The following is a 25,662-nucleotide window of genomic DNA, read 5'->3' as shown; positions in this document are numbered from 1 at the left end:
GAACATCAGAAATAGTAATCCTGCAATAGTTGCACCAGAGAACTTGAGAACTTGTCCCTAAGTTTCTTGTGGCTAAGAAATGATCAGTGTTACACACTATTCCCATGCTAGCTTCTAGATGCCTGGCTAACCACTCAAATCTGCTAATGTTTAAAAACTCACTATAAATATATAAAAATACGGATGGAAAAGATCTACTGTATGTAAGCAAACAATGTCAATTAATTAGTCAAACAAAAGGTGTGTTTATACAAGGACTAGTCAAACCGGGACTTTTGATGGTGCAGAATAACTGAACATAGTTATGAGAGTGAAAACTGCCTTTATGTCTCTGTATAATCCCGTGCAACACTAATGCAGTGTTTCCCAAATGCTTGACTACCATTAAGGTAGAATATGTCTCAGTACACCAGAGCCTGCTTCATATGAAAAACACTAGCCTCCCAGGAACTGCTTTAATGATTCAAACATGTTAAAATGGCTTAGATCAAGGTCAGGAGTGGACGAGGATGCGCCAATAACTCTGAGCAGAGATCTTGATGACCATCGATTTTCAAGGATCAGGTCAACGTTCATTACAAGTTGCGGTTTGACTTGAACGTTCCTTAATAGTATAAGATATTTCAGTTTTTTCCATTTGTATTGCTCAGATCAATCAATATCTTGAATCAAATCGCACCAGGACTGCCAAGCCTCATGCCTTCAAGTTCTGTCCGATGTTTAAACACTATGATCAATCCTTAAATTTTTCCCCAAATGACAAACTGGGACTTTATAAGAAATACAGATCGACTAGTTTCCTGAATTTGACGGCAAATTGCAAGAACACTGAAGCTGTGAAATTATATGGCACAAGCTACATTACTGTTATTGAGGTAATAATCCACTACGATGGTTATAGTTGCACTGTAGGAAACTACACTACACTATAATAAGGTGATTATGCTAGATCAAGGCTTGCATGCACTGATATCATGCCCATTGAAGCGGTAAACCTCTTATTTTTTCCACTTTGTGAGATTTGATTTTAAATTTATTGTTGGTATAAACTGCAGAACCTAAGGCGACATGTGGGGAAGTGGGGAAGAAGAAAAAAAAGAAGATTCAATTAAATCATTCAGGACAGCTTCCAGTTGGTTCACTTGGTGCATCAGCTGTGTTAGCTTGGCATCAACAAAATGGCGAGGAAGAGAGAGAGAGAGAGAGAGAGAGAGAGAGAGAGCACGCTGCAGATCTGCGCTTGCAGAAAAAGAAGCCTGCATAATAAGCGCAAACCAATGGGAATATGTGATGAACGACTTCATTAAAAAAGCATTACCACACATGTGATTCAATCAAAGCTGTGGCATGCAGCTTGTCTGATGGAAATGGTGTTCTTTGTAAAAAAAAAAACCTGCTGATATTCAATGTCTCGTTGTCACAATTCGTTCCAGAATTAATCGATAGCAAATCAGTTAAAAAATATATATATATATTTTTTAAAAAGGCAGGAAATGACCGTCAGGTTTCTTACTTAAGCACACTTGATGCCTTAAACTAGTTTGTTGTTAGTGATGTAACTGCGTTTCCACTGGCTTCACTTCTAATCACTGCATTATTTCACGTAGCTACAATGTTAATTGGTCTTATGGTACTCAAATCGTTAGTTTATCAGCCTGCGGCGCTTGAATTTCTCTCACGCGGTAGGAGCTCCAAGACTAAATGCCCGGAAAAACAAGATTAAACTGACTTCAAATCATAGCAATCCAGACGGTTGGTGTAACCTGCAAAAGGAGATCCATGGCATTGATAAGGTGCGTTTCCATCAAAATCATTTGCAAAACCTTAAAGAGGACCTATTATTAAAAAATTTACTTTTTAGTTATTTTTAGACATGCAGTAAGGTCTCGAGTGTACAGTACCATAAACCACGTAAAAATAGTAATAATAAAAAAAAGACCTGCAATGCAACTGTCACGCCCCCAAATGTGCAATATCCATAATTTTATGGCTTAATATAATTTGGTTACGGATGAGTTCACCCCCATACAGTTGTCAAAAATTGGAAATCTAGCTATGGAGATCAAAACTGTTTTTTTTTTCGTACCAGGTTGTAAACGTTTATTTCAGTTGTAAAGTTGGACATTTTAACATGACGACGGTTTATAGCGACTGACTCACTAAGCTAGGGGTCATTCAAGGAACCGGACATTGCTGTTCGGATTACAAACAACTTTGTTTGCGAGCTTCTTTTACCCAAATATCCATTTTTGTATTGGCCAGGGTTTAGGGTTTTCTGCTATTGTGACCTCATACAGGAACATCCCATGCCCCGGTTTGCTGCTCAGCTCTGCTGCTCTCTAGTGTGGCATGGCTCAGCAATAGCTCTTTCACATAGCCACTTTATGGTGTATTTGGAGAAAGAATTAAATAAAAAGATTTAAAAATGTATTATTTGAGGGTTATTTCAGCTGGAGCATTGAAATTAAAGGGACGTCTGTGACCGGTGTTGTTAAAGAAATACTAAAATATGGGACCTTCAAGTCAATTCCATCTTAAACCATGTACAGTGTGAATATGCTGTAAAATGCAGCAAGATGACAAAAGAAAAGAGCTCATGGGAGGATGTGCCATTCCCAACTCACAGCTCCAGGGTCATCAGTTCAATCCTGAGCTCAGGTTACTGACTGTGTGAAGTTTCACCTTTTTTCTTTCTTTCGGGTTTCTTCAGTTTCCTCTCACCTCACCAAAACATGCGTATAAGTAAAGTAAACTGGCAAGCCATTGATAATCTGCAGCGGAACAAAAACCTTTTGCCATATTTATGTATGTGTGTATACTGTATGCCAATGAAACATCCATCTGCACTCATGGTAACCATCTTGCTGCATTCACACTTGACCAAAAGGCAAAAAAAAACAACAACCCAGAGTTCATTTATTGGGAATACAATCGGGTTTAATTCTATTTTAATAAGATTATAAACCACACTAATATGGTGAAAACTACTGGAACACAATGACATTGGAACCATTTTAGTATGGCAAAGTGAAATAGGACACTTTTAAGAAAGAATAGAGACATCATAATTACTATTTATCCCACATTTTTTCTACTTAAAGTCATTTAAGCCAAAAGCTTAGTTTTTTTTTAAGCTGCGCATGTCTTCATGGTAGGAACTGGAAAAACTAAGCTTTTTTTTTATACAGTAATGTACGGCCGCGCATGACATTACTGTATAACCTGCATCCATTTTCCTCCAAATTAGAAATCCTTTGGATTCAAAGGCAGCAGGCCAAAAGGCTACACAACGGTCAGTGACTACAATCAAGTGGCTGAAGAAACAGAGACAGGAAACAAACCAGGCTTAACACAAAGAACAAATCTGTTTCCTCCCTCGACCCCTGGGACTTCTCTGATATCCAATACAGTGGGTGCAATTGTTTTACGTTTAGGCAGCGTTTATTTAGAGGAACCACTGCCCTTTATTCTCTATTTACTGACAAGTTAATCACGGATATGAATATGCTTTCGGTAAAACAAGACCGGGCTTTTTATAGCTTTGGCTTTTTCTTTCTGTAGGTTGTTACATCAACCCAAACATCCTGTTAGGTAGTACTTTATTTTAATGACTCTATGACACAGTGTGGTAGATCTGAAAATATGAAGTATTTATAGTACATTAATGTATAACCTAGTGTTAATTGCAGATAAGTGAAAGGTATAAAACTGCATTCTTGTTAAAAAAAAAACAAAAAAAAACTAAAGTGTTGAATACCTCATGGCGTGGTCAGCTGCCTGGTAAAGATCATGTGGTTACAATTATTAAGACTGGAGCTCAACTACTTCAACAGCGAATGTGTCGTATTACACCCTGACTCCAAACGGTGTGGCTGGAGGGTGAACTTAGGAAGGAGCGGTGTAAGAAAGAAAGAAAAAAAACAATAGAGAACAGAGAGCGTTTTGGTCCTTTGGTTCTCCACAATACTCCCATTGTTAGGCCTGTATGCAATGCAGTTTAGTAGAAAAAGAGAAGAAAAGAGCGAGACCAAGAGTGCTTGGCTCGCGTTGCGGATTCTCACAGGTCTCAGGACAGACACTGTTGTTGCACACAATCTTTGCAAAGTTCGGTGCTAAAAACAAACGCTTCAAAATTTAACAATGGTGGCTTAGTGGTTAACACTGTCACATTGCACCTCCAGGGTCTGGGTTCGATTCCCACGTCGGTTTGAAATGCATGAAGTTTGCAAGTTCTCCCCGTGCTTGGTCGGTTTCCTCCCACACTCTAAAGACATGCAGATTAGGCTAATTGGGGTTTCCAAATTGCCTATGGTGTGTGAATAAGCATGTGTGTGTGCCCTGTGATGGATTGGCCAGGGTGCACCCCACCTTGTGCCCTGGGGGATAGGCTCCAGGACCCCCACAACCTTGGAACCAGGATAAAGTAGTATAGACAATGAATGAGTGAGTAAGAGTAAGTGATTTTGCTTTAAGTGCAAGTCTGATCCCTGAGCTATCTCTGATAATGCACATAATAAAGTATAAAAGTCTATAAGGAAGTCTATTTTTATTATTGACTATCCTGAAATGCAAAACTGTTCTGTCTATTGACTCAAGATCTATTGTTGTGAACTTAAACTTAAAAACAAATGTCTATCCCATGTCCATTCCCATTTAGTGAATTAGATTTTCTGTTGGGTGACCTCTTATTTTAGTTCACTTTGTTACTACTGCTTTAAAAAAAAGTGTTAAGCTCACTGTAGCAAGGCATCAGCACTGATTAATGCTATGACTCAAGCTTAGACGTTGGCACATCTGGAATCTGTAGAGCACACAAGCCAAGCCAGCTCAGTCAGTTCAATTCAAGATTCACTATAAACTAACCAGTAAGGAATCGTTCGCGGCGGTCCAACTTGCCTGTTGATTCTTTTGTGTCTAGACAGGAAGGTCATACAAGACCATACATACATACATAAATTAATAGGAAGCAGTAGCCTAATGGAGTAGGAGACAAGCCTAGGATTAAAGCAGTTATAGAGTTATTGATGTCCTGAATGAGAGCAATAAAAACAAAAGTCTGATGTACGCAAAATGAAACTGAAACTTTTGGTCAAACAACGGTTCATGGTACAACTCGGCGTGAGAAATTATGTGTGCAGGTTTGTTTTTACGCACTTATAAACCACAATCAAAAACAATACCTAGTACAAAACATACTAACGAATTCAGAGCACTATGAATCATTTTATACCATTAAGAACACAACAGAAGCAACCATGGCGGAAGTGGATTTTGACTTTCCCAACACTATAGAAACCAGAGGCCGTGGCTCATCTGGTCCCTAGAGGAAATGAGAGTTATGGGGCTAGAAAATGCACACAGCTCAGTGCTAACCGTTCAGCTTTGCATTTAACTCAAGCTGCAAGCACAGGAATGTATCCACTGGCAGTATGCAAATACCAGTAAAACCACTAAGAGGTTCATTTCCATCAGGGCATTACTTAAACCTGTCTCGATTTTGAGCTGTGGTTCTTAACTAGGGAGGGAACATGATGAGGTCTGTCTGAAGTCTAAAAGAAAGTCTGATGGATTCCAATGTCCAATTGATGTGTATTTTTATTGAGATTATAGAAACAAAAAAAACAAAAAAATGGGTAGAAACCATCCTATAGTCCTATGCCAGCATATTTCTGTAATGCAAGCTAGTTTATTTCACCTTATTATAAGCGCTAGACTGAAAAACAGTGATAAAAAAGTAGGTACAAGGCCATGACAATTACACATTCAGATGATGCTTTTATGCAAAGCAACTTACAATTGAAATACTGATCAGTTGACCTAACAGGGCCAGTTTAGCAGTGCTGGGACTTCAAGACTTGAACCAAAAGGCTCCAAACTCTTCCAACATGACCGCAAGCTCCATGAAGAGAATCTTGGTTTGCCAAGATTGGTATGGAAGAACTCAAGTGGCCTGCACAGAGCTCTGACCTCAACCCCAATAAACACTTACTACACACCAGGCCTTTCTGTTGACCATCAGTTCCTGACCTCATTAACACTCTTGTGACTGAAAATCCCTCTAGCCGCTTTCCAAGAAGAGTGGAAGTTGTTTTAACAGGAAATTGGGTCTGAATTCTAGAATAGGATGTGCAGCAATACATATGGATGGGACAGTCAGGTGTCCACATAGCGAAGGCTATGCAGCCTGTGCTAGAATATAAAGATACACCAATCCATCAGACAGTGTCCAGAAGTGGCCAGTTTTTAGCCTGACTGGCCATGACCAGTGATTGGCTAATCAACCTGGGTTGATGCATCCATATCCGGCAGTCTAGACAGCAGACAGGCATGCTCTTAGCGGGGAGGACAGGACTGCACTCTCACATAAATCGTAGCAGACCATGGGCATCTGCGCTTTATTCCTGCAAATTGGTATTGGTATTAGCCAAGAAAATGCACTCAATGCATCTCTAGTAGAATAAGAATCATTTAACCAATGCTGCACAATTTAAAACAAAGTAAATGCATGGTTTTAGTTCGGTTTCTGTAAAAGACAACAGAAGAGAGTGCATCTTGGAATGCTCCCATACCCACAAAGAAGCACTGTACGAACACACCAGTCGAGATGCAATACACATACACATTACCTAGGGTTATTTCTATTGGTCATTTTCTAAAAGATGCTATACAGCATAAACGTTTCATCTGTGTTTATGCACAGTCTGTAAGGAATTACTGAAATAACACATTTGGGCAGGAATAAAATGGTATCCTACTATAATACCAAACAAAGATTTTATCGTCTCAGGATGCGTTCTCTACTCCAAAACGTATTTGTATACCTTTTGCTCTCTCTAAAATCGCCTCAAGCTGCTCCCCATTTGATCCTGGAGATTTCAAACAGAGCAACAGAGCAGACTCAAAAGGTGATGTCTGAGAATGACTAACTCATCTGATCAGGACCGCTCGAACAACTGTTACCAATTCTACAATCTTGAACTTCAACCTCTTCATCTCACAAGCTGTGCAACATTTTCGGAATTCTCAAGCTGCCCATGAAAAAAAAACTGGCACGTCAATCTCCTGGAAAAAAATAAATAAAAATACTGTATTTTTTTTTTCTGCCAGCTGGCAAATATTTCCAAAAGCTACAACCTTGAAAAAGACAGGGATGAGAAGCCCACTGAATGTACGTCTTTCCATGTCAGATGGGAGATGGAGGACAGAGATGTAAATTGTTTTCCCCTCCGCAGCCTCCAGTTGCCCCCTCCTCTCCCTCCCTCCCCCTCCGCCTTGGCTAGGAGCCGCGAGAGCGCTTGATGACTTTACCTTGCCTCGAGACTGCTAGCAAGTGATACTGCGGGGAATTCGGCATAGCCTGCCTGCAGAATTTTATTACTAAAGCCCACACTGTCCATCACCGAGATGGGAAAGGAAAATCTTGGATGCTGATTAAATAGTTGCTGAATTGTTGAGAGAAAAGGCTCTGCAGCAGGGGTTTAAATGGAAACTGGAAAAGCAGCTATTGTCTGACAGATGGTGGAGAGATAGACTTATCATACCCCGTCCTCCATCCTCTTCTTTTTCCACCGGCTCTTCTTTTTTATCGCTCGTCTTTTCACTGACTCAGCGCGGCAGCGTGAGCTCCTACTGTAGGGGAATTGCCTGCCAATTATTCAGCGTTCTGCTACACTGCATAGCTGTTTAATAAACGTTTGGATCGAAGATGAACGACTGAGGCGAATTTCGACCAGAACAGAAGGTTGATGCGTTTATTGTCCATGCTTTCTGTGAATTATGTCGATGCAGCAAATCGAGCAGAGCAAATGAAGATGCAGATGATTATCTGATGAAGCTTTATCCCTTTGTTCTGCCTTAATAGCTGGACTCGATTAAAGATGAACAGGAAGAGACAACTAGGACGGTTTGCCAAAAGCCCAAGGATGGACAAAATATGTTTCTGTGCTTTAGGGAGACAGATCATACCGAAACATTTGACTAATATCACTAGTAGAGGTAGCAATAGTAGAAAATGAAAATTACTTTACCCGACTACTCAATACTGTTTATATAACAGTCAACAAGTTAACCAGCCTGGTTAACCAGGGGTCAGGTGTAGCTCAATGGTTAAGGCACTGGGCTACGGTTCGGAAAGTCTCGGGTTCCAAGCTGTACCTGTTGGGCCCTTGAGCAAGGCCCTTAATCCTCAACTGCTCAGATGTATAATGAGATAAAAATGTGAGTCGCTCTAGATAAGGGTGTCTGCCAAATGCCTAAATGTAGTGAGCCAAAAAATCTAAACGTTAGCACTTGGCCTTGCCTGATTATTATTTTTTTTATCATATGTAAAATAGAAGCTTAATCTTAAACCATTGTTTTAAAATTCTAAAGCATCTACACATAATGACCAAATCTACACAACGTACACATGTGCATAAGATAAGCTGCAAATCCCACAGTGCCTTGATTCTCAAATCCAGTGCACTTGTTTATGTTTAAAAATCGCCAGACGTCCAAGGCCACCTCCCTTCGAGCCGGCCTTCCGAACGGAAACTCGGATGCTCCGGGTGAAGTTTCCAACGTAGGAATAAACAATAGCGACGGCACATGTGCAACCAGCGTCGTCTCGTGTCCTTCCTCACAGACTTAAACAAAACATCCTTCCTTCGGAATACTGCGTTCAGCATTTTCACCTACAGCAGAAATACATAGCTCTCAGTAACGGCGCGGCAGGAAACGTGCTCTCATTAAGGCTTGGCTGCCGCAGCGCTCCCGGATCGATGCTCTAATTCTGCCACAGCCATTAGGTTGTATTAAATCCAGCACAAAGAGATTAGTGGAACCTTAACGATTTGTTCCTGCGGCCAGAGCGTGTGAGTAAACAATGGCTGATGGTGAGCCATAAACCCCGAATGGCTGCCTGATCGTTGACCCGCACTGATTAATGGGACGTATGTGGTCGGGAGGGAATGACCACTGGTAACATGCAAGGCAGTTTTATATTACATTTCTGCAGGTATCTCTGTTGCCTCATTTTCCCCACTCAAGGCACCGATTAATTGCTGTGCCATTGCCTGTCTGCTGAAGACATGCTTGATATACTACTTAATTACGCGTAGTGATGCATGGACTCTGCTGACGAAGCAAAATCTTCCACTGCTTGTCCCTCATGCCCATGACGTCTCAATCAACATTCTCTCGAGGTCGGAACATCGTGTTGCTGCTTCCTAAGATGAAAACCGCTTAGTTGCTCACACAAGGTTGGCGTGTGCTATTAATGACTGAGCAGTTTTGCTTGACTGTTTTTTTTTTTTTTTTGACGCAGTAGAGCAGAAATAATGTGTTAATTATCCACATGTTTCAACAGCGAACGCGTCTTAAAGGGTGTGAGACGAGAAAAGTGTGAAATCACTACTTTTGTTGCATCTTCATTTTGTTCAGATGCACGCCGATGCAGCACGAGACCAAGAGAAAATAAGACAGCTCGAGACAGCGATTTAAACCTTTTCGCACTCCTCCCTAAAAACTGCCTACTGCTCTAGTCAGCATGTAGCATTCCTCATAAATCCCCCCTCACATCGTGTCTTGTTCTTTTATTTTTATGGCATTTATGCATTATATGTCCCACTGCTTTACGAGTCCCTGTCTGCATCCAGACTTTCTTTAGAATCTTTTCAATGACCCAAAGGGCTCCATAATTTTTCCTGGGATTATTGCTACTGCAACTCTGATGCGCTTTATTTTACTTAGATGAGACAAAAAATAAATAAATAATACCCTGCACCATAAAAAAACAAAACAGAGCCAGACATATCTTTGCGCACCAGTCAACCCTTAGCAGGCAGACACCTTCGGATCGATTTTTATTTTCAGCTCCAGTTTCAAAAGATCCATCTGACTACTTCTATATGGACGGACTTACAAAATGAACAGCTTTTCAAAACTCACAATAACACACCACACACATTTCCCGTGAAAGCTTAAACAAAGGCTCTGAGAGATACCACATTTCAAACAGCTCTGTGAACCTCCCAAGAACCACATGCACGGTACAACCAAAAGTTTGTGGACACCTCACAGTCACATCGACACGTGGTTTAGATTCCCTTCTTGGAAATAAGAAGGCCAAAGCTCGTGACAATACCCCTGTGTACTGAACAAGCATGGGAAGCGGAAGAACTCGAGTTGCCTGACTGAGCCCGCTGAAGACCTTTGGGACGAACTGAAACACAGACTACTCCTCGGGCCTCCTCACCCAACGTTAGTACTGACCCCAGGAACGCTCACATGAGTGAATAAGCAAATCCACCACGGTCACGCTCCAAAATCTACTGGAAAGTTTTCCAGGAATTTTGGAGACTATTCAAGATGAAAAATCTGGAAGAGGTTGTCCACAAACCTTACAGTGTCCAGGTGGAGCTTGAAAGGAAGTGATAAGATCTTTAGGATGTGGATAATTTCATACTTAGCTAGAGAGAGCAGATGTCACTAGAACTAATCACAAGCATAACCATTTTTTTTAAGAGTCTATAGTAGTTATATTCCTCTAAAGCCTAGTTAATATAACTCTGTTCAGTCTAGCATTTCCACCCTTGTAGCATAGAGCTGTGAATCAAACGCGGACTGTCGGTTTAATTCAGTTTGTTTTTTTAGACACTGCAAGTGACGATTTCATTCAATAGCATCAAGTTTACTGTCTGATTAGTTTCAAGTAGTTATATTTCTTACAGGCTTTAAAAAGTATTAAAGCTAATAAAAAAGCATCTAGTGCGTATTGAAATGCTGTGTAACTTTTTGGCTCAGTGCATTAAAACTCCGAGTTACTGATCAGAAGCTTCAAGTCCAACTCCACCAGGTTGCAGCTGGTGAGCCCCTGAGCAAGGCCCTTAACCCCGTCTGCTCCAGAGGTGCCGAATAAAGGCTGACCCTGCGCTCTGACCCCAGCCTTCTAACAAAAAAAAAAAAAAAACTGGGACATGCAAAGAATAAAGAATTTTGCTCTGCAGTAATGTATATATGACGAATAAAGACTGATCTTTTTTACGAATGCCACCCACAACATGAGTACAGTATAAGTAATCAGAGCCAAATGCTATAACCATCCTTCCATGCAAAAAAGAAATTCCAAAGTTCAGTTGAAACTTATATAAATCTTCTGCAGTCCCATTGAGCTAAATCAAGTTAGTCATAAGGCTAGATCCGAGCAAAGAGTTCAATTTGTGATTAATAGACCATAAATTTAAAAGAGACCATCTCTATTATGTGCAGTGGGACTGCAGAAGCTTCATACAAATCTCAGCTGAACTTTGGAATGCATTTTTGCATGGAACGAGGGTTCTTGAATTTCGCCCCAATTACTTACATTGTACTCAAGCTCTGGGTGACAAACTTCACAGTCCATGTGCAGAGCAAGAAAATTTAGAACAACCTAAAACCTAGGGTAATGTACTTTTATGAAGGAGAAATCCGATCTATCCCTTTAAATGGGATAGCTCACTGGGTAAGGTATTGGTCTACAGTTCAGAATGTCCCAGGTTTAAATCCCACGACCGCCAAGTTGCCACTGTTGTGTCCTTGAGCGAGGCCCTTAACTGCTCAGATGTTTAATGAGATAAAAAACTCAGTTGCCCTAGATAAGGTCCTGAAAATCTTTATATGACGACATTGGAGATTTTAACCTACATAATGGGATTCTATGGAATCAAAACCCATCAATTCAATCTGCAGTTAAATCAATCATTTCTTGATTTAATTAATCGATCGAATCGCACAGCTGCATTGGAACGCCCCTAATCACCAGAATAATATTTTTTTTAAAACATCCCTAGAAACTGTAGAAAATGAATGATGCCTGAATACGACAATCTTCTCATCACTACCCACTCGTGAAAAATCCTCCCAGATTATTGATGTTGCTCGTCACTTACAACCCTAAGAAGGCAAATCGTCTCAGAAATCAATACAGGTGGAAAGGCCATCACTCACCCAGAGGTGCAATTTTGGCTTTCAAATGGAACTACAAAGCATGAATTGTGAGCCTGGGTCCGAGTGATGAGACTGGATCCTGAGGCAGGAGGACACGGCTAGCTTCAAAAGAGCATGTAGTGAAGCCACATAGGGATGTACCTGTATCATTAAACCATCCTGATAATCTGGATATTGATTCAGTATGTTTGTATGCTTAAGCACATACTGCATCTTTTATCGGTACACAATGCAACAGCGTGATTAGGGCTCATTACTGGAGTTACAATGGAGTGTCGCCCATCAATTTAAATCGAAGCTGTACCAGACATCAAGTTGCTTTGCCACATCTTCTAAGGATTTTCGTTGACTCTCCTCATGCTTGCACATTGATACATAATTTTTGCTTTCTTTTCCTGTCACTATATATATATATATATATATATATATATATTTTTTTTTTTACACTATGTAATTTTCGTACATTGTGACACGTAATGTTATTTTAAAACCTGGAGGAGGATAAAAAAAAATAAATCAGTGTGTTATCTTTTTCTTCCATGTGCTGATGGTGCGAGATACTAATACGAAATCTGTAAGCATTCAATTTCCCTTCGATTCACAGCAGTGCAGCTGGGGGTTTAAAGGTGGGAAGAGTGCTTCCTGACAAAGTCAGCTAAAAAAAGACTCCAGCAAATTAAGAGGAAAGGGAACTGGAGAGAAATAGGGCAATATTTATAACTGGTATACGCAATATATTTTTCAAAGCAGGAAGCAATATGCTTTCTTTGCAAGGAGTGGCTTTTCCTGCAAACACACACCAACATGATGCAAGTCACACAGATTATGGTGCATAAAGTTGGTCAGTGCGTTTAATTTTTTTGTTCTGATGAGAAATAGTAGACGGAATGTAAAATCTACAACCACCTTTATGCCTTAATGGATTAAAATTCCATTTTTTTTTTTTTGCCAGATTAACAACAAAACTAACTATACTAACTACATCTATGAGTTCTGCACATCTCCATATGCATTTAAAGTGGGTCATAAATGACAGGATATGAATACACCCAGTTAATTTGTTTTATTCCATGCTCAGCAAGTTGGAAGTAAATTGTTGAAACAGTGAATGGGGAACTGAAAAAAAAAAAAAACTTTCAAGATCATACATGCCACGAGATTGGTTGAGACATGTGTCAATCATTTGAATTTCAATTCAAATTAACGTTCAGGCTCCATAAAAAATAAGAATAAGGTTTACTGCCTAATAATAAGAATAGGTTTAGTGCATTAGACACAGCACAGCCTTTTCCATAACGATCTCAAAGCCTCACAGGTTTCTTTAAAATACAGCTTCAGGATGATCATGTCATCCAGAGCACAGGAGACCAGATGAAACTGATTTAGAGGCAGGCTGATTTGAGATTACAGTTCAATAAAGTCCCAGTAACGATCTGTGCCATCTTCTCTGGTCAGGACTCAAAAGATTTTTCCATTGATAAAACTACAAATAACAGCTGTAAAAACATCTGAAGCACAAACACCTTTAATGAACAGGACCAGCAGCTGGCAATGGCTTGTATATTCCACTGTATTCTCCACACTATTCTCTCTATAACTGCCCCGGGTTCAGTGCTGCAGCGCCGTCTTCAAGGTGAACAGGTTCACAATACAGAACTGCTCTATTTACCCGGCTCCTGGTGTTACAACTGAGACGAATTGAATGACCTCGGGTTCACCCGGCGTGTCGCTTGGCCAGCGATTACACAGCTCCGCTCCTCAGAACTTTGGAAGACCCGAGTCCAAAAGCTGGGACCAATCCAACCAAAACAAAACAATGGGGAAGAAAATTTATTTCAGGGGTAATCCTTATAAAATTGGGGATTTGCTCATTATCTCTTGAATGCAATAGGAGCTGCTTATTTAAACAAAGAAGTACACACCTTCTTGGCTCTTATGTCATGTCAGGGGGAAAAAAGCAGTACTGTTTGGACAAAAAAATGAATAGATTCGAGGCAGGGTTATACAGTACGATTTTAATCCTGACAAAAAACAAACATCGTAAAATAATCCTCTGGTCGCTATTTAAAAGGAGACAAAAAATAAATAAATAGCTCTAGCCAAAGTGTCTGCATTTTTGAAAGCGTCTAAATTTTTTATTTATATCTCAGCATGGCGAATGTGATAGCGACCATATCAAACAAACGAAAACAAACATTCAAGTCAATACTACATAAAGCACGCTTTAAAGAATGGTTGTACATGCGACCCCATTTTTTTGAGCAAGATCCCAGATTGTGTTGATCAATGACGTCTACAGCAGGGATAGGAATCACCAGAGACCAGCTATAATCCCGATATCTAGGTTCTGATTCAAATTGTACCTGTTTGTGTCTGTTCGTTTATGTTTTTATAAATTTTATAAAAAATTTGTTACAATTCTAAACAAACTTCACCCTCCTATCACTAAGCATGCCGTTCTCCCTGGCAATGTGTGAACCGTTTAAAGCTTGCTACCTGTAGGATTATACATGAATGGCAATATTTAACCAAATCAAATGCAAGCATATATAAATGTATAAAATAATACAAATAATTTAAAAAAATAAAAATGGTTCACTGTACATCACTGATTCGATTACTATCTCTAGTAAACAGGACATAGTCATTTTCTTTGAGCATAGGTCAAAGCTTAGAGCTTCATTGTGACTTGTAACGGGAAAACACGTATGAATCAGGCCAAAATTTTACAGTGTACAGTAATAATCGTAAAAGCTTGCCATAATCTGGCAGTCAAATCATTCCAAATCTGATTTTAAAAATCTTTTGTGTAAATTTGGTATTTTGAGTTATGATGACCTATCCATCCCATTGATCATGTACAATAGAATAATGCATGTAAAGACAGGGGGGTGACTGACAGTTGCTTATACACCAAAGATTATTTTATGAGGAAAATGTTATTACCTTATATTAAGTCATTGCTTTTATGGGGGAAAAATATGCTCTCTTAAAAAAAAAAAAAAAAAGCCCCCTGTACATTCAATGACTGGTTTAATTGTAAATCCAGATGTGTGGGCGAGCACTGGAGGCTATCACATCTGGAAAGCTGAAGGAAGAAGGAGTGGGGGAGGTATTGTTACTTAGCTTTTACCTTAGAAGAGCAATGACAGATATTCAGATATTAGATGTCAGACTGGACTGGTGCACTTGATGGAGTTATGCGTTTTGTTATGAATGAAAGAGTTGTTATTGTTTTGATGTTTAAACAAAAGATACAGCTACAGTAATTGATCATGCATCATGTTGATCATTATCAACCGTGTTAAAACGACATGATCAAAGAAAGAAAAAAAGAAAAACAAGAAAACAAACACTCTATATTTATCGCTTAGTGTTTAAAATGCGACTGGTAGGAATTCCTGGTTTTAACAGCCAAATCAACTAAAAAAAAGAAAGCGACTGAATCCCGACATATCCAGTACAGAGAGGTGGAGAGGTGTTGGGTAAAAAAAGAAAACGCCCTGGTGACTCGTGCACGCAGGGTACTTATCATATCTATATTCATACTCGCAATCAGGTGCGTGCAAAAATACTAATATGAATTAAAAACGTTCTGCTGTTGCAGTTGCATTACAATCAGGAAGAGAATGCTGAAAATCTGTTCATCATTATTAGTGCACAGGCTGTGTGTAACCCTTCTGCAGTATTACCTCCAGAGCATGATCACAATAGGTATATTTCTGCATCATTAAACATATGCTAGAACGCAACAAGGACGCAGTCTTTATTAGCCGGATATGGGATTAAGGATATGATATGCAAGTCTTAAACCTTAAGTCCACGTTACCTCTAGCTGCGCAAACACACACACACGCACGCACGCACGCGCGCGCAATATGCTTATAAAAAGGCAATATTATCTAGAAGATCACTTGCCTTTAGTGCATAATGAGACGAAGTGCTGGACACTTACCTTTGACTTGAGTCTCATATTCAGCTATAATCTCCTTGTCTTTTCGGAATTTCGCCGGGGACGTCATGATGGGTTTTAAACGCTGAACAGCAGCAAACCACGCGAAGAATAAAAAAAATACAAGAACAACCAAAGGAAAAAAAACAGGCTGTTTCCAAGCGATCGGGTGTTATTCTGTTATCCAAGAGGTTGTGCAGTAATGCAATAAGCGGAGAGACGAAGTGATTATTGGTTCATATCGAAGCTCCCCGCGTTACGAGCTGCAAACGCGATTTTCTCCCGCAGACCTTCATTCCATCTCTGCTACTCGAGATGATGGGGTGTGTGTGTGTGTGTGTGTGTGTGTGATGCGAGGAAATCCAAAAGTTAGTTTTAGCTGAGTTTGTTTTTTCTCTCTTTTTTTCCTTTTCTTCAAAGCACAAGGCTGGGGCTGTATCCGGAAAACTGCAGCACTGAGCTCTGATGCTCTTTTGTGAGCAAAACACTGCAACCTGTAACAAACAAATAGACAAACAAACAATATGATTCACACGTTAGACGTTCTAGCAATTACAAAGTGGGCGCGTGTCCGTTTTTCACTTCACCGAACACTGCACGTGCTTTGAAAACGATACATAGTTATATGTTTGTTTTTAAACAAAAACAAAAAAAGGCACGTGCACGCCCTGCGCGGTTCCCTAGTACTGTTATAGATATAAAGGGTTGAGCAGTAATGCGTCCACCAGATGTGTCCAACACACATGAGCGAGCGCGAGCGCGCGCACGCGCACACACGTCTTCATTCGGCCACTTTGTTTCCTCACTTTTTTGGTCAAACATTCTAATTACACTAAAATCAATATAATTGCACAGCCCTGAATTTATCAATCAAATCCAAACCATACAAAACATCTACCTTGAGAGGTAATTTCCATTCCTCTACTCTAGCGCATCTCGTTCCAACTCGATTTGATCCAGAATTCTTTCGCAAGATGTGCTAGATTGAGCGTTATCTGGGTTCCCCCCTCCCCTCTCTCTCTAACCCCGCCTTTTTTTCGTGGAAGAGTTGCAGTTTCAACCCCCCTTTCTCCCATTGGTCGCTTAAAGCGGAAATGATCCAAGAGGCTCAATCCCAAATACAGCCATACATCTTATCACTACATATTTCAGAATTAGCAGCAATCTTAGGGCCAGTTATAATTTAGACCTATATATTTATTTGTAATTTTCGCACAAAAAATATACAATGCGTAAATTTTAAAAAATCGACCAAAAACTAATTGCACACTGGATAAGATGAAACTGCATACGGGGTACTGGGAGATCATGACCCACGTGATCATTTTCATCCAATCGGATTCCGTTTAGACCCGTTTTGAAAATGTTTCAGGAAGTGCATGTTTGTTTAGATAGCTTAATCTGTTTCGCTATATCACGTTATCGCATTGCATTCTCTCAGTAGAATCGACGATTTCATTGTACACTATATTTATAATTTTTAACCAAGTCGTCTGGGTTGAAATAAAAAAAAGTAAGCGTCTTTTATCTTTTGTCAACCTAAACGCTTTGGTAGGTAGCCAGTTTGCTTTGTTATTGTTAACAGACAGGTGTTGCTAGCTGGACATCTTGTGTTATAAGTTAATGTGACTATTATGATTAATAATATTCATATCTGATTTGTGATTAGAAAAATAAGCTTTCAGTGAGATATGGTTAGATCTTATTAATAAATATTAGAGCGCTATATTTAGACTTAAAGCTAGGTGACTAATGTTAGCTAACATCCGGTTTAAATAACCCGCAGGCAGGTAACGTTAGGTTTTTTTTTTCTTTTTCAAAAGGAAGTAAGCAGATGTGTGCTTAATCTGATCTACAGGGTTTGTCTGCTCGAGGTACACGATGTCGACGTCGAATTTTAAGAATAAGTGTGTTGCACAAGTGAACTGCGTTTACTGCGACAATCTTCTGTGTACAAGAGGCATGAAAGCTGTGCTTTTAGCAGACACAGAAATCGAGCTGTTCTCCACTGACATGCCCCCAAACAGGTGAGGAGAAGCATCCTGACTGCTCATGCTAGACATTAAAAAAAATCTATATTATATATAATAATAACAATAATAATGCACCTGAATCTTAAATACTAAGCCACTACAGGGTGAATAGGGTCATTTAGCATCACAGGACTCTTATTCCTTTATATTATCCTTATATAAATAATGTCTTGCTATTTTAATCCGGTCCTTCACACAGTAGCTACATTTTCAATATCTCTTTACGATGTCGGCTGGAAGTGGGTGAAAAATATTACTTAGCATTTTAATCTTTTTTCCTGAAGTTAATGTGTTGCAAGCGACCGGGTCACTGAGTCAGTCAGAGCAACTCCAAAATTGCAGCTTTTGTGGGATGTTGTTGGTCTGCAGTGGTCAGGACATGACAAAAGTGATCCAAGGAAGGAGAACCACCGAAATGGCCGAAAGGGTCATGGGTGATCAAGGCTCACTGATGCACATTGGGAGCGATGTCCAATAAAAAAAATCCAATTATTAAAAAAAATCCAATAAAAACACTAGTGTACAGTAGATCAGATTAATAAAAAAGGTTAATGCTGGTTGTGATAGAAATAAAGGTGTCAGAACACACAGTTCATCACTGTTACGGTGGCAAACGGGGGGCCTGCTCAATATTAGGCAGGTGATCATAATGTTTTGTCTGTATATTGCTGTATGTGTGTGTGTATAAACATAGACGTGCATGCACACACATATACACATGTATATTCATGAGGGTTGAGGATTTGATTATCGCCTGTGGAGTTTGCAGGTTCTCCCTGTGCTTGGTGGGTTTCCTCTGGGTGGTCCAGTTTCCTCCAACAGTGCAAAGACATGCAGAATAGATTAATTGCTGTTGCCAGATTGCCCGTAGTGTGTGTGCTCTGCAATGGATTGGAATACTGTCCATGGTCTGCCCCGCCTTGTACTCAAAGTCTCTTCGGATAGGATAAAGGTCCCTTGTGACCCTGTACAGGATAAAGCGGATTAGAAGATTAATTAATCAGTTAATCCAATAACACATATGGCATTACATAATTAAGTAACAACAACAGACAGGTTTTTTAAAAATGTTTTACAATGTAAAAAGAAGAAAAAAACTAGATGTGTCCAAACTTTCGACTCATAATTTGGACAAATTAACATTTTATTATATTTTGAACCTACTATACAGTAGAGTAAATTGTGATTGTTTAACCAAGAAGGTACAATTGACATTTTAAAAAGGGCCCTTTATAATATGTCAAATAAATCGAGTGATTAACAATGTGTTTGCAATTTCTCTTCTTTATCTTTTTAATTACAGATAGGAAGAGGATGTGAAATTTTATGAATGTAGTTATATATTCAGTCTAAATATAGAAAGCAATTATTTGGATGAAAACCATTTTAAAATAGATCATAACATCAGGTGTTTCCATCCAGGTAAATGTGATTTATATTTTAAATGATCACGTCATATCAGACACAAGCTTTGTGGTGATACGTGGCATGATGTAATAGCCCCGAGCTGACAGAGCTCAAAACCTCCTTCAGAGTTGCTAAACTTAAAATAGCGTAGCAGTTGCAAGTAGACAAACCTGTTAAATGATTACTTGTTTTGTTTCACAAGAGAATTATATTGATGCAGTTTATTTAAAAATCTGAAAAATACCTAAATTTTTGAGGTCTTAAAAAGGAACATGGACAAAGCACAATGTAATGGATGGATTTTTTTTCTTACCTAGGGTCTTTTCAAAATCTAATTGCTGCTATGTATACAGTAGTTTTCTTTCTCTCTATTGCAGGACTGTCGATTTTGTGGCAGGCTGCTATTCAACAGAAAGCTGTAAATGCAAATTAAGAGACATCGCCTGTCTGAAATGGTATGTAAAAGATGTTATTAATGGTAGGTACGTACTTTGTTGATGTCCTATACATTGATTAATATACACTGAACATCAGATTATAAGAAAAGTTCACTTCCTTAAAGGGTGCCAATAATTCTGAAAGGGGGTAAGTGGTGCCTAAGTGGTGCTTGTGGTATTTCCGGTATTCTTCAAGAAACAGTTGTGTGTAAATGACACAATAACATTTGACAAGGGGTGTTCAAGTCAAACCAGTATTTCATCCAAACTTTTGGTGAATGAAGGAGTAAAAAGAATTGACATTTACAGACTTCAAGCACAGTGCAGCAATGAGGTTTTTAGCCGCAGTAAAACAATTCAAGGGTCCAAACCTTTTAAAAGAGTCTGTGAATGACAGCTTTGCTACAAGCAAATTCCACAATTGTCCATTAAAGAAATTCCTGGGAGGCCAGGGTTTTAGATGTGACATGGGCATTCCAATCATGGCTCTGGCGTATTGAAAAAACTTTCTACCTTGATGGTATCCAAGCACTAGTGAAATGCTCGGATAAGTGCGTTAGTGTAAAGATATAACGGTTGTTATCGCTCACATAAATGTGTTCTGTTATTCTGCACAATTAAAAGTCCTGATATGACTTGAACATCCCTGGTTTGTCAAAGTCTGCTTTGTGTTTTTATTTCTTACTGTTTTGTTTCTTGTCTGTTTTTTTTTCCCCCCGCACCTTCAGTGGAAACGTTGTGGGGTATCATGTAGTGGCTCCGTGCAAACCCTGCCTGCTCTCCTGTAACAATGGCCACTTTTGGATGTTTAACAGTGAAGCTGTTTCCACCATCAACAGACTGGATGCAACAGGTTTGGAGTCTCTGTCAAAATTCCACATGCAGTATAGTTATTTTAAATCTCATGTAATTATTTTGAAATGCTTTGTGAATTTTCTGATTTGATGTTGAAAGAAAATACAAATTTTGCAGAAAGAGAATATTATATGCTGAGAATATTATCATATTATTATCATATTATTATATTATTATTATATAGAATATTATACACCATATTATATGCTGTACCAATTTTGTTATATTAGTTTATCCTGTCTGCATAATTCTGCACGGAGCTTACTGGATAATATGAGTTCTTCTTGTAACTTTGTCACACTGGCTCCTTTCTATTTTTATGCAAATCCCAGGAGCGTACATTAGGTTTTTTTGTTTCCATCTGAAAACTGGTCTGTCTTGTACTATATTTTTTTCTTTACAGACGTGCATATATTCTCCTGTAATGTTATTTATTTATTAATTTTTAAGTTATACTGTATATAGAAATACTGAATGATTTTGTACATAATTATGATAAACATATTCAACAAAATTGGTACAGCATATAATATGGTGCCTAAGACTTTTGCACAGTACTGTATGCTGAAGCCTTAAAGTGGCACAGCAGGTTAGAACATCTTGTTTAGCAAGGAAATGTTTGTTCTTGCTTCTTCTTCTTGCTATTTACATTAAACAGTGTGCAAGAAGAGAGTATAGTACAGCAGGTGTTTTATAGAACAGAAATGACTTGAATTCAGTGATCTCCTATGCAAATGTAACATTTGCATATAACCATCTAGATGTAAAGTCTGTTATATCCAGTGCACATGAGCATCAACTTAAAAGCAGCACGCCATCCAAACGGGTTACATTTATAACCCTGGGAACTTGTGCTTGATTTGCATTCAGCCGTTATTGTCCCTGATTTAAAAAAAAAAAAAAAAAAAAAAAAAAACAGGTGCCAGCTTCTGTGCTTCTGGCTGGGATTACAGTTGATTCCCTATGGCGATGCAGAGACGTATCTAAAAACAATGTTTGTTAACTTTGCTATTTTGCAGCAGTTTAAAATCAAGGTGAAAGCTCACCTGTGTGTTTTTCCAATTTTCACTCCTGTGCGCAAATAGGAAGGAGATATTGGTTAATAGAAATACTGTTTATGTACTGTTGCTTGGAGTTGGAAAAAAAATAAATACACTTGTCTTTCTAAAAGAATAGAAAAGGCGTACAATTACATTAGCACCACTGCAAAATTTATCTACACTTTTTTAAAATGAGATTACAACAAATCAAAGATTATTATGCTTTAAAAAAAAAAATTTGATCTTTGCTAAAATTGTAAAATGTATTGCTAATTCTTTTTTTGTAAAATTTTATTAGAAATAAGCATAATTTATAAGTTCTACTGGTGGATAATTTTGCAAATTTTAGGCATTCATTTTTTTTAAAAAAAATTTAAAGGAAAATTCCCTGCCAATTAAACAATCAATTTTATAATTACAGTCTACTTAGTAACATATGGTTAGAAATTAGTGAATTTTATAGATAGGTTGGGTTAGATTAAAAAATATTTCAATTCATTATTTCGCAATGCAACACATTGATCACCAAGTATAGACCAGTAAACTGGTTATGGGATCATAGGCACCTAAGGCTTACCCATGTTTGCAGAAGCCAAATGGGCCCTAGGCCAACAACCTTGCAGAATTCCACAGATCCCAATCCATTCAGGCACCCATGGGATGTGATGGACAAACAAGTCAGATCCAAGAAGATCCCATCGCAAGATCTGGTGCCAGACACCATAGCATACACCCAGAGTAGCTACAAGCACCCAGTGGCACAAGGGGAACCCAAAACCTAATGTTCATGGGTTTAATGTCATGGCTGGTTAGAGTATGGATGACATTTTAAAAAGTGTTTTTTTTGGATTGTCATCTTTGCCTAGGCTGTATATCACCACCAGCAACTACCGGATATATATATTTTTTCTTGTTTATATTGCTGCAAGTAAAATCATAAGAGTGCACGAGTTGTTTTCTTCTTCCTTCAGAGCAACAGTATTCAATATTTTTCTTGTATGATGGTGCTCCTCTCTTCCTCTCCTAGGAGTGAATCTGTTGCTGTGGGGAGATCTCCCAGAGCTGGAGGGAAGTGAGGACGAGAGCACAGACAGCCTTTTAGAAGAGGAATACCTCAGATAGGATGCCATAGAGGTACCCGCCTCCCCCTCTCCCTGTTCCTTAATGAACTACTTGGAAGACTCAAGAAACTTCATTTGAAGCATATTCTGACAGGAAGGAGAAACACAGACACCACAGAATGATGAATCGTTTGTCTTATGGTTGCACCCTCAACGGCAGTCTGCTTTTGAGTATATTTTTGCTACAGCATCTAATTTGACTGTAATCACGTGGAAAGTACAAGCATTTTGAGTCATTTCCTTCTTGCCGGTTTCACTCCATACTGTATGATAAACTCAGATAGCTGAACGTGAACTTGTGAAAATAAGCAAACGTCCAAATAAGCATGTTTTGCAGTTGTTAAACCGCAGCCGTGTGCTATATTTATTCATTCATTTCATTATTTTAAATCGAACATACTTGAAATGTAGTAAATGTGAGCGACGTTGTTTCTGTGAATGACTCACAGAATAACTTCAGTTATAATCGTGTTATAACCACTGTTATTTCAACATCTTGCCACGTCTTGTAATACGAGTGACAGTTCATGCAAACGGTACGATAATTAAACAGTGTGAATGTCACTTATATTATATTAACCGGGCCTGGATGAAATATGCTTGAATACATGCAAGGAACAATTTTTTTTTTGCCTTCTTTTTTCTTAAAATATAATATATTTTGAAAACTGTTAGGTTGAAGCAGTAGCACAGTCTCATAATAGATGAGCATAGACATGAAATACTTGCAGCGAATGACTCTGCGAATGACTGAATTGCTTTCAGAGCTTACCTTTGCAGCATTTTTATTACAACTCCGATGTACGTATCTTAGCTAACAGTCTTTGCTTTGTCGTGCGGTATATCTTAAGTAAAAACAAAGAAGCCCAAGGCATTATAGACTGAAAGACAGAATTTGATAATAGCATTATTTTGGTTCTTACATGCTAAAAAATGAGAATAAAAATTAAAAAAATGTAGCACACCGGCCGTGCATGGCTGGTGCACCGGCTCGTTTCTCCTTCCCACATTCCTGTCCGACCAAAACTTGATATTGTATGTATTTATTTTTTGGTCTATTTAAATAGGCGCAATTATTAAACTGACAAATAGGACGACTAAGAATTACTGTTCTGTTCCATCTTATTTCTACACATTGATTCATTGTATTATTCTTTATTAGAAATTGTTTCTTTGATGATCAGCATTTCAGGAGGCATGTGCTCTTTGTTCTGCTCTAATATTTGAAGTGTCAGGGTACACAGCCTGGGCCAAAGGAAAGTCGCACACGTTTTTATTTAATTGGATCACCTGTAGCTTTGATTATAGCACATATTCACTTTCAGCAATCAATTATGAAACATCGTATTTGTTTTTGTCTGAAATCTAGTATTGTTGGTGGATTCAGACAACTCTAAATTGAAGTCTTCTCAGACCCACCCTGAAGACTTTCAGTGGAGTTAAGGTCAGGACTTTGTGGTGGCCAAGTCCTGTGTGAAAATGGTTCAAATGCTCACAGAACAACTCTTTCATACTTGGAGTAATGGTTTATGCCCACGCCATTGGGGAAGAAAAAAATGCATAGATGTGATAAGCTGGTCATTCAGTACATACAGATCGTCAGCTGACTTCATTTTATTGCCACATAACATGGCTGAGCCTAGACCAGACCTTATAAAGCAACTCCAGAGGCTTGCACAGTGGGCGCTATGCCTGCTGGGTGCATTCTCATGCATTTCCCTTCTTACCCTGATGCGATCATTAGACCTTTTTCCATTACTCCAAATTTCAGTCGATATCCTGTCTAGCAAACTGAACCCTTGAAGTAACTTCCTTTTCACAACCCCCGGGATTCGTCTCCTGAAGTAGTTTGTTTAGGAAATGAGAAGGTACTAGCTGCATTTGGAAGGTTAAAAGAATTGCTAAGACATTAATCCCTGCTGTAATTATATAGTGAAAGTTATTTTAATTAATTGTTTACTTAAATCCAAGCAGCGACTTTTTTTTTGGCCAGGCTGTGTGTTAACATGTAATTCTTGTCAGTGTTGGTAGAATTGTTTATTTAAGAAGAAATATCAGATTTATTATTGGCTTGTTGATGAATTTTTCTTCCCCTGCCTTTGGCAAATTGCATTAAGATGACTTGACCAAAATAAAATGGTAGAAATAATATAATTTTTAACTTATTAACAGAAACTGTTTATTTTCTGTAATTTATCAACATTGTGAATGTATATATTTATTAACAGACATAAGACTGTATTTATACTTGGATAATTCCTCTTGCACCATCTGATGACTGAAAGAGAGTTTGTAATTCTTTGACTTTGCACTGTAAAAGGTGTTGCTGGGTTGTTTTGTACGCTTGCCGTCTTGATATTAAACGTTTTTAACGTGGAGTCTCTTGTGTAATTTCACAAAAACAAGTTTCATTGGTTTAATGTTGAAATTCCAGAACTAGGAGATAATTAAATTTAACCCTGCTTGAAGCACATGGCAGTTCTATAAGTCCATGACCAGATATTCTAGAGCCAAAGCGCAATTTATTCCCAGCATGTGGAAGACCTGTTCCTGAAAGAAAAATAAACAAAAATGAGGTCAGGAATATCTGCAAGAGTACTGTTTGGGACTCATGGGCTGTTAAATAGAAAAAAAAATGTTATGATCATATAATTATTCTTGTGCTCTTAACTTTGATTAAGAAATGAGACAAAATGTCTCCAAGTGTAATAATGTCATTATAATGATCTGATTAGCCAATCACATGGCAGCAGGATGCATAAAATCATCCAGATACTACAGATGCAGATACAAGCTTTAGTGAATCTTTATATCAAACATCAGAATTCCAAAGAAAACAAACATGATTTTAGT

General features: G+C 38.6%; 2 protein-coding genes across 6 annotated transcripts in view; one reads left to right on the top strand and one right to left on the bottom strand.

The window, feature by feature from the left end:
• Nucleotides 1-16,922, bottom strand: part of srgap2 (SLIT-ROBO Rho GTPase activating protein 2) — a 105,881-nt gene extending 88,959 nt beyond the window's left edge. For both annotated transcript variants that reach the window (XM_053483811.1, XM_053483812.1), the window contains exons 1-2: nucleotides 16,815-16,922; nucleotides 15,920-16,410 (exon numbers count right to left, since the gene is read on the bottom strand). In XM_053483811.1, the coding sequence (XP_053339786.1) occupies nucleotides 15,920-15,986 (67 nt within the window). In that variant the 5' untranslated portion in view covers nucleotides 15,987-16,410; nucleotides 16,815-16,922. The remainder of the gene's footprint in view (nucleotides 1-15,919; nucleotides 16,411-16,814) is intronic.
• A 379-nt stretch (nucleotides 16,923-17,301) lies between these two features.
• On the top strand, nucleotides 17,302-25,181 carry fam72a (family with sequence similarity 72 member A). 4 transcript variants are annotated; one of them, XM_053483523.1, is made up of 5 exons: nucleotides 17,302-17,429; nucleotides 17,775-17,943; nucleotides 19,734-19,811; nucleotides 20,522-20,646; nucleotides 22,716-25,181. In XM_053483523.1, exons 2-5 carry the CDS (start codon nucleotides 17,798-17,800, stop codon nucleotides 22,808-22,810), a joined length of 444 nt encoding a protein of 147 aa, XP_053339498.1. In that variant the 5' UTR covers nucleotides 17,302-17,429; nucleotides 17,775-17,797; the 3' UTR covers nucleotides 22,811-25,181. The 4 variants fall into 4 exon arrangements, with proteins under 4 accessions (XP_053339498.1, XP_053339501.1, XP_053339499.1 ...); XM_053483526.1 differs by having other exon boundaries at nucleotides 17,740-17,943; XM_053483524.1 differs by having other exon boundaries at nucleotides 17,302-17,467.
• The last annotated feature ends 481 nt before the right edge of the window (nucleotides 25,182-25,662 follow it).

The sequence above is a fragment of the Clarias gariepinus genome, chromosome 23 (assembly GCF_024256425.1).
Source record: "Clarias gariepinus isolate MV-2021 ecotype Netherlands chromosome 23, CGAR_prim_01v2, whole genome shotgun sequence".
Taxonomy (NCBI): Eukaryota; Metazoa; Chordata; class Actinopteri; order Siluriformes; family Clariidae; genus Clarias; species Clarias gariepinus.
The sequence above is the reverse complement of the archived record's forward strand: the minus strand, read 5'-3'. Positions and strand labels throughout refer to the sequence as shown.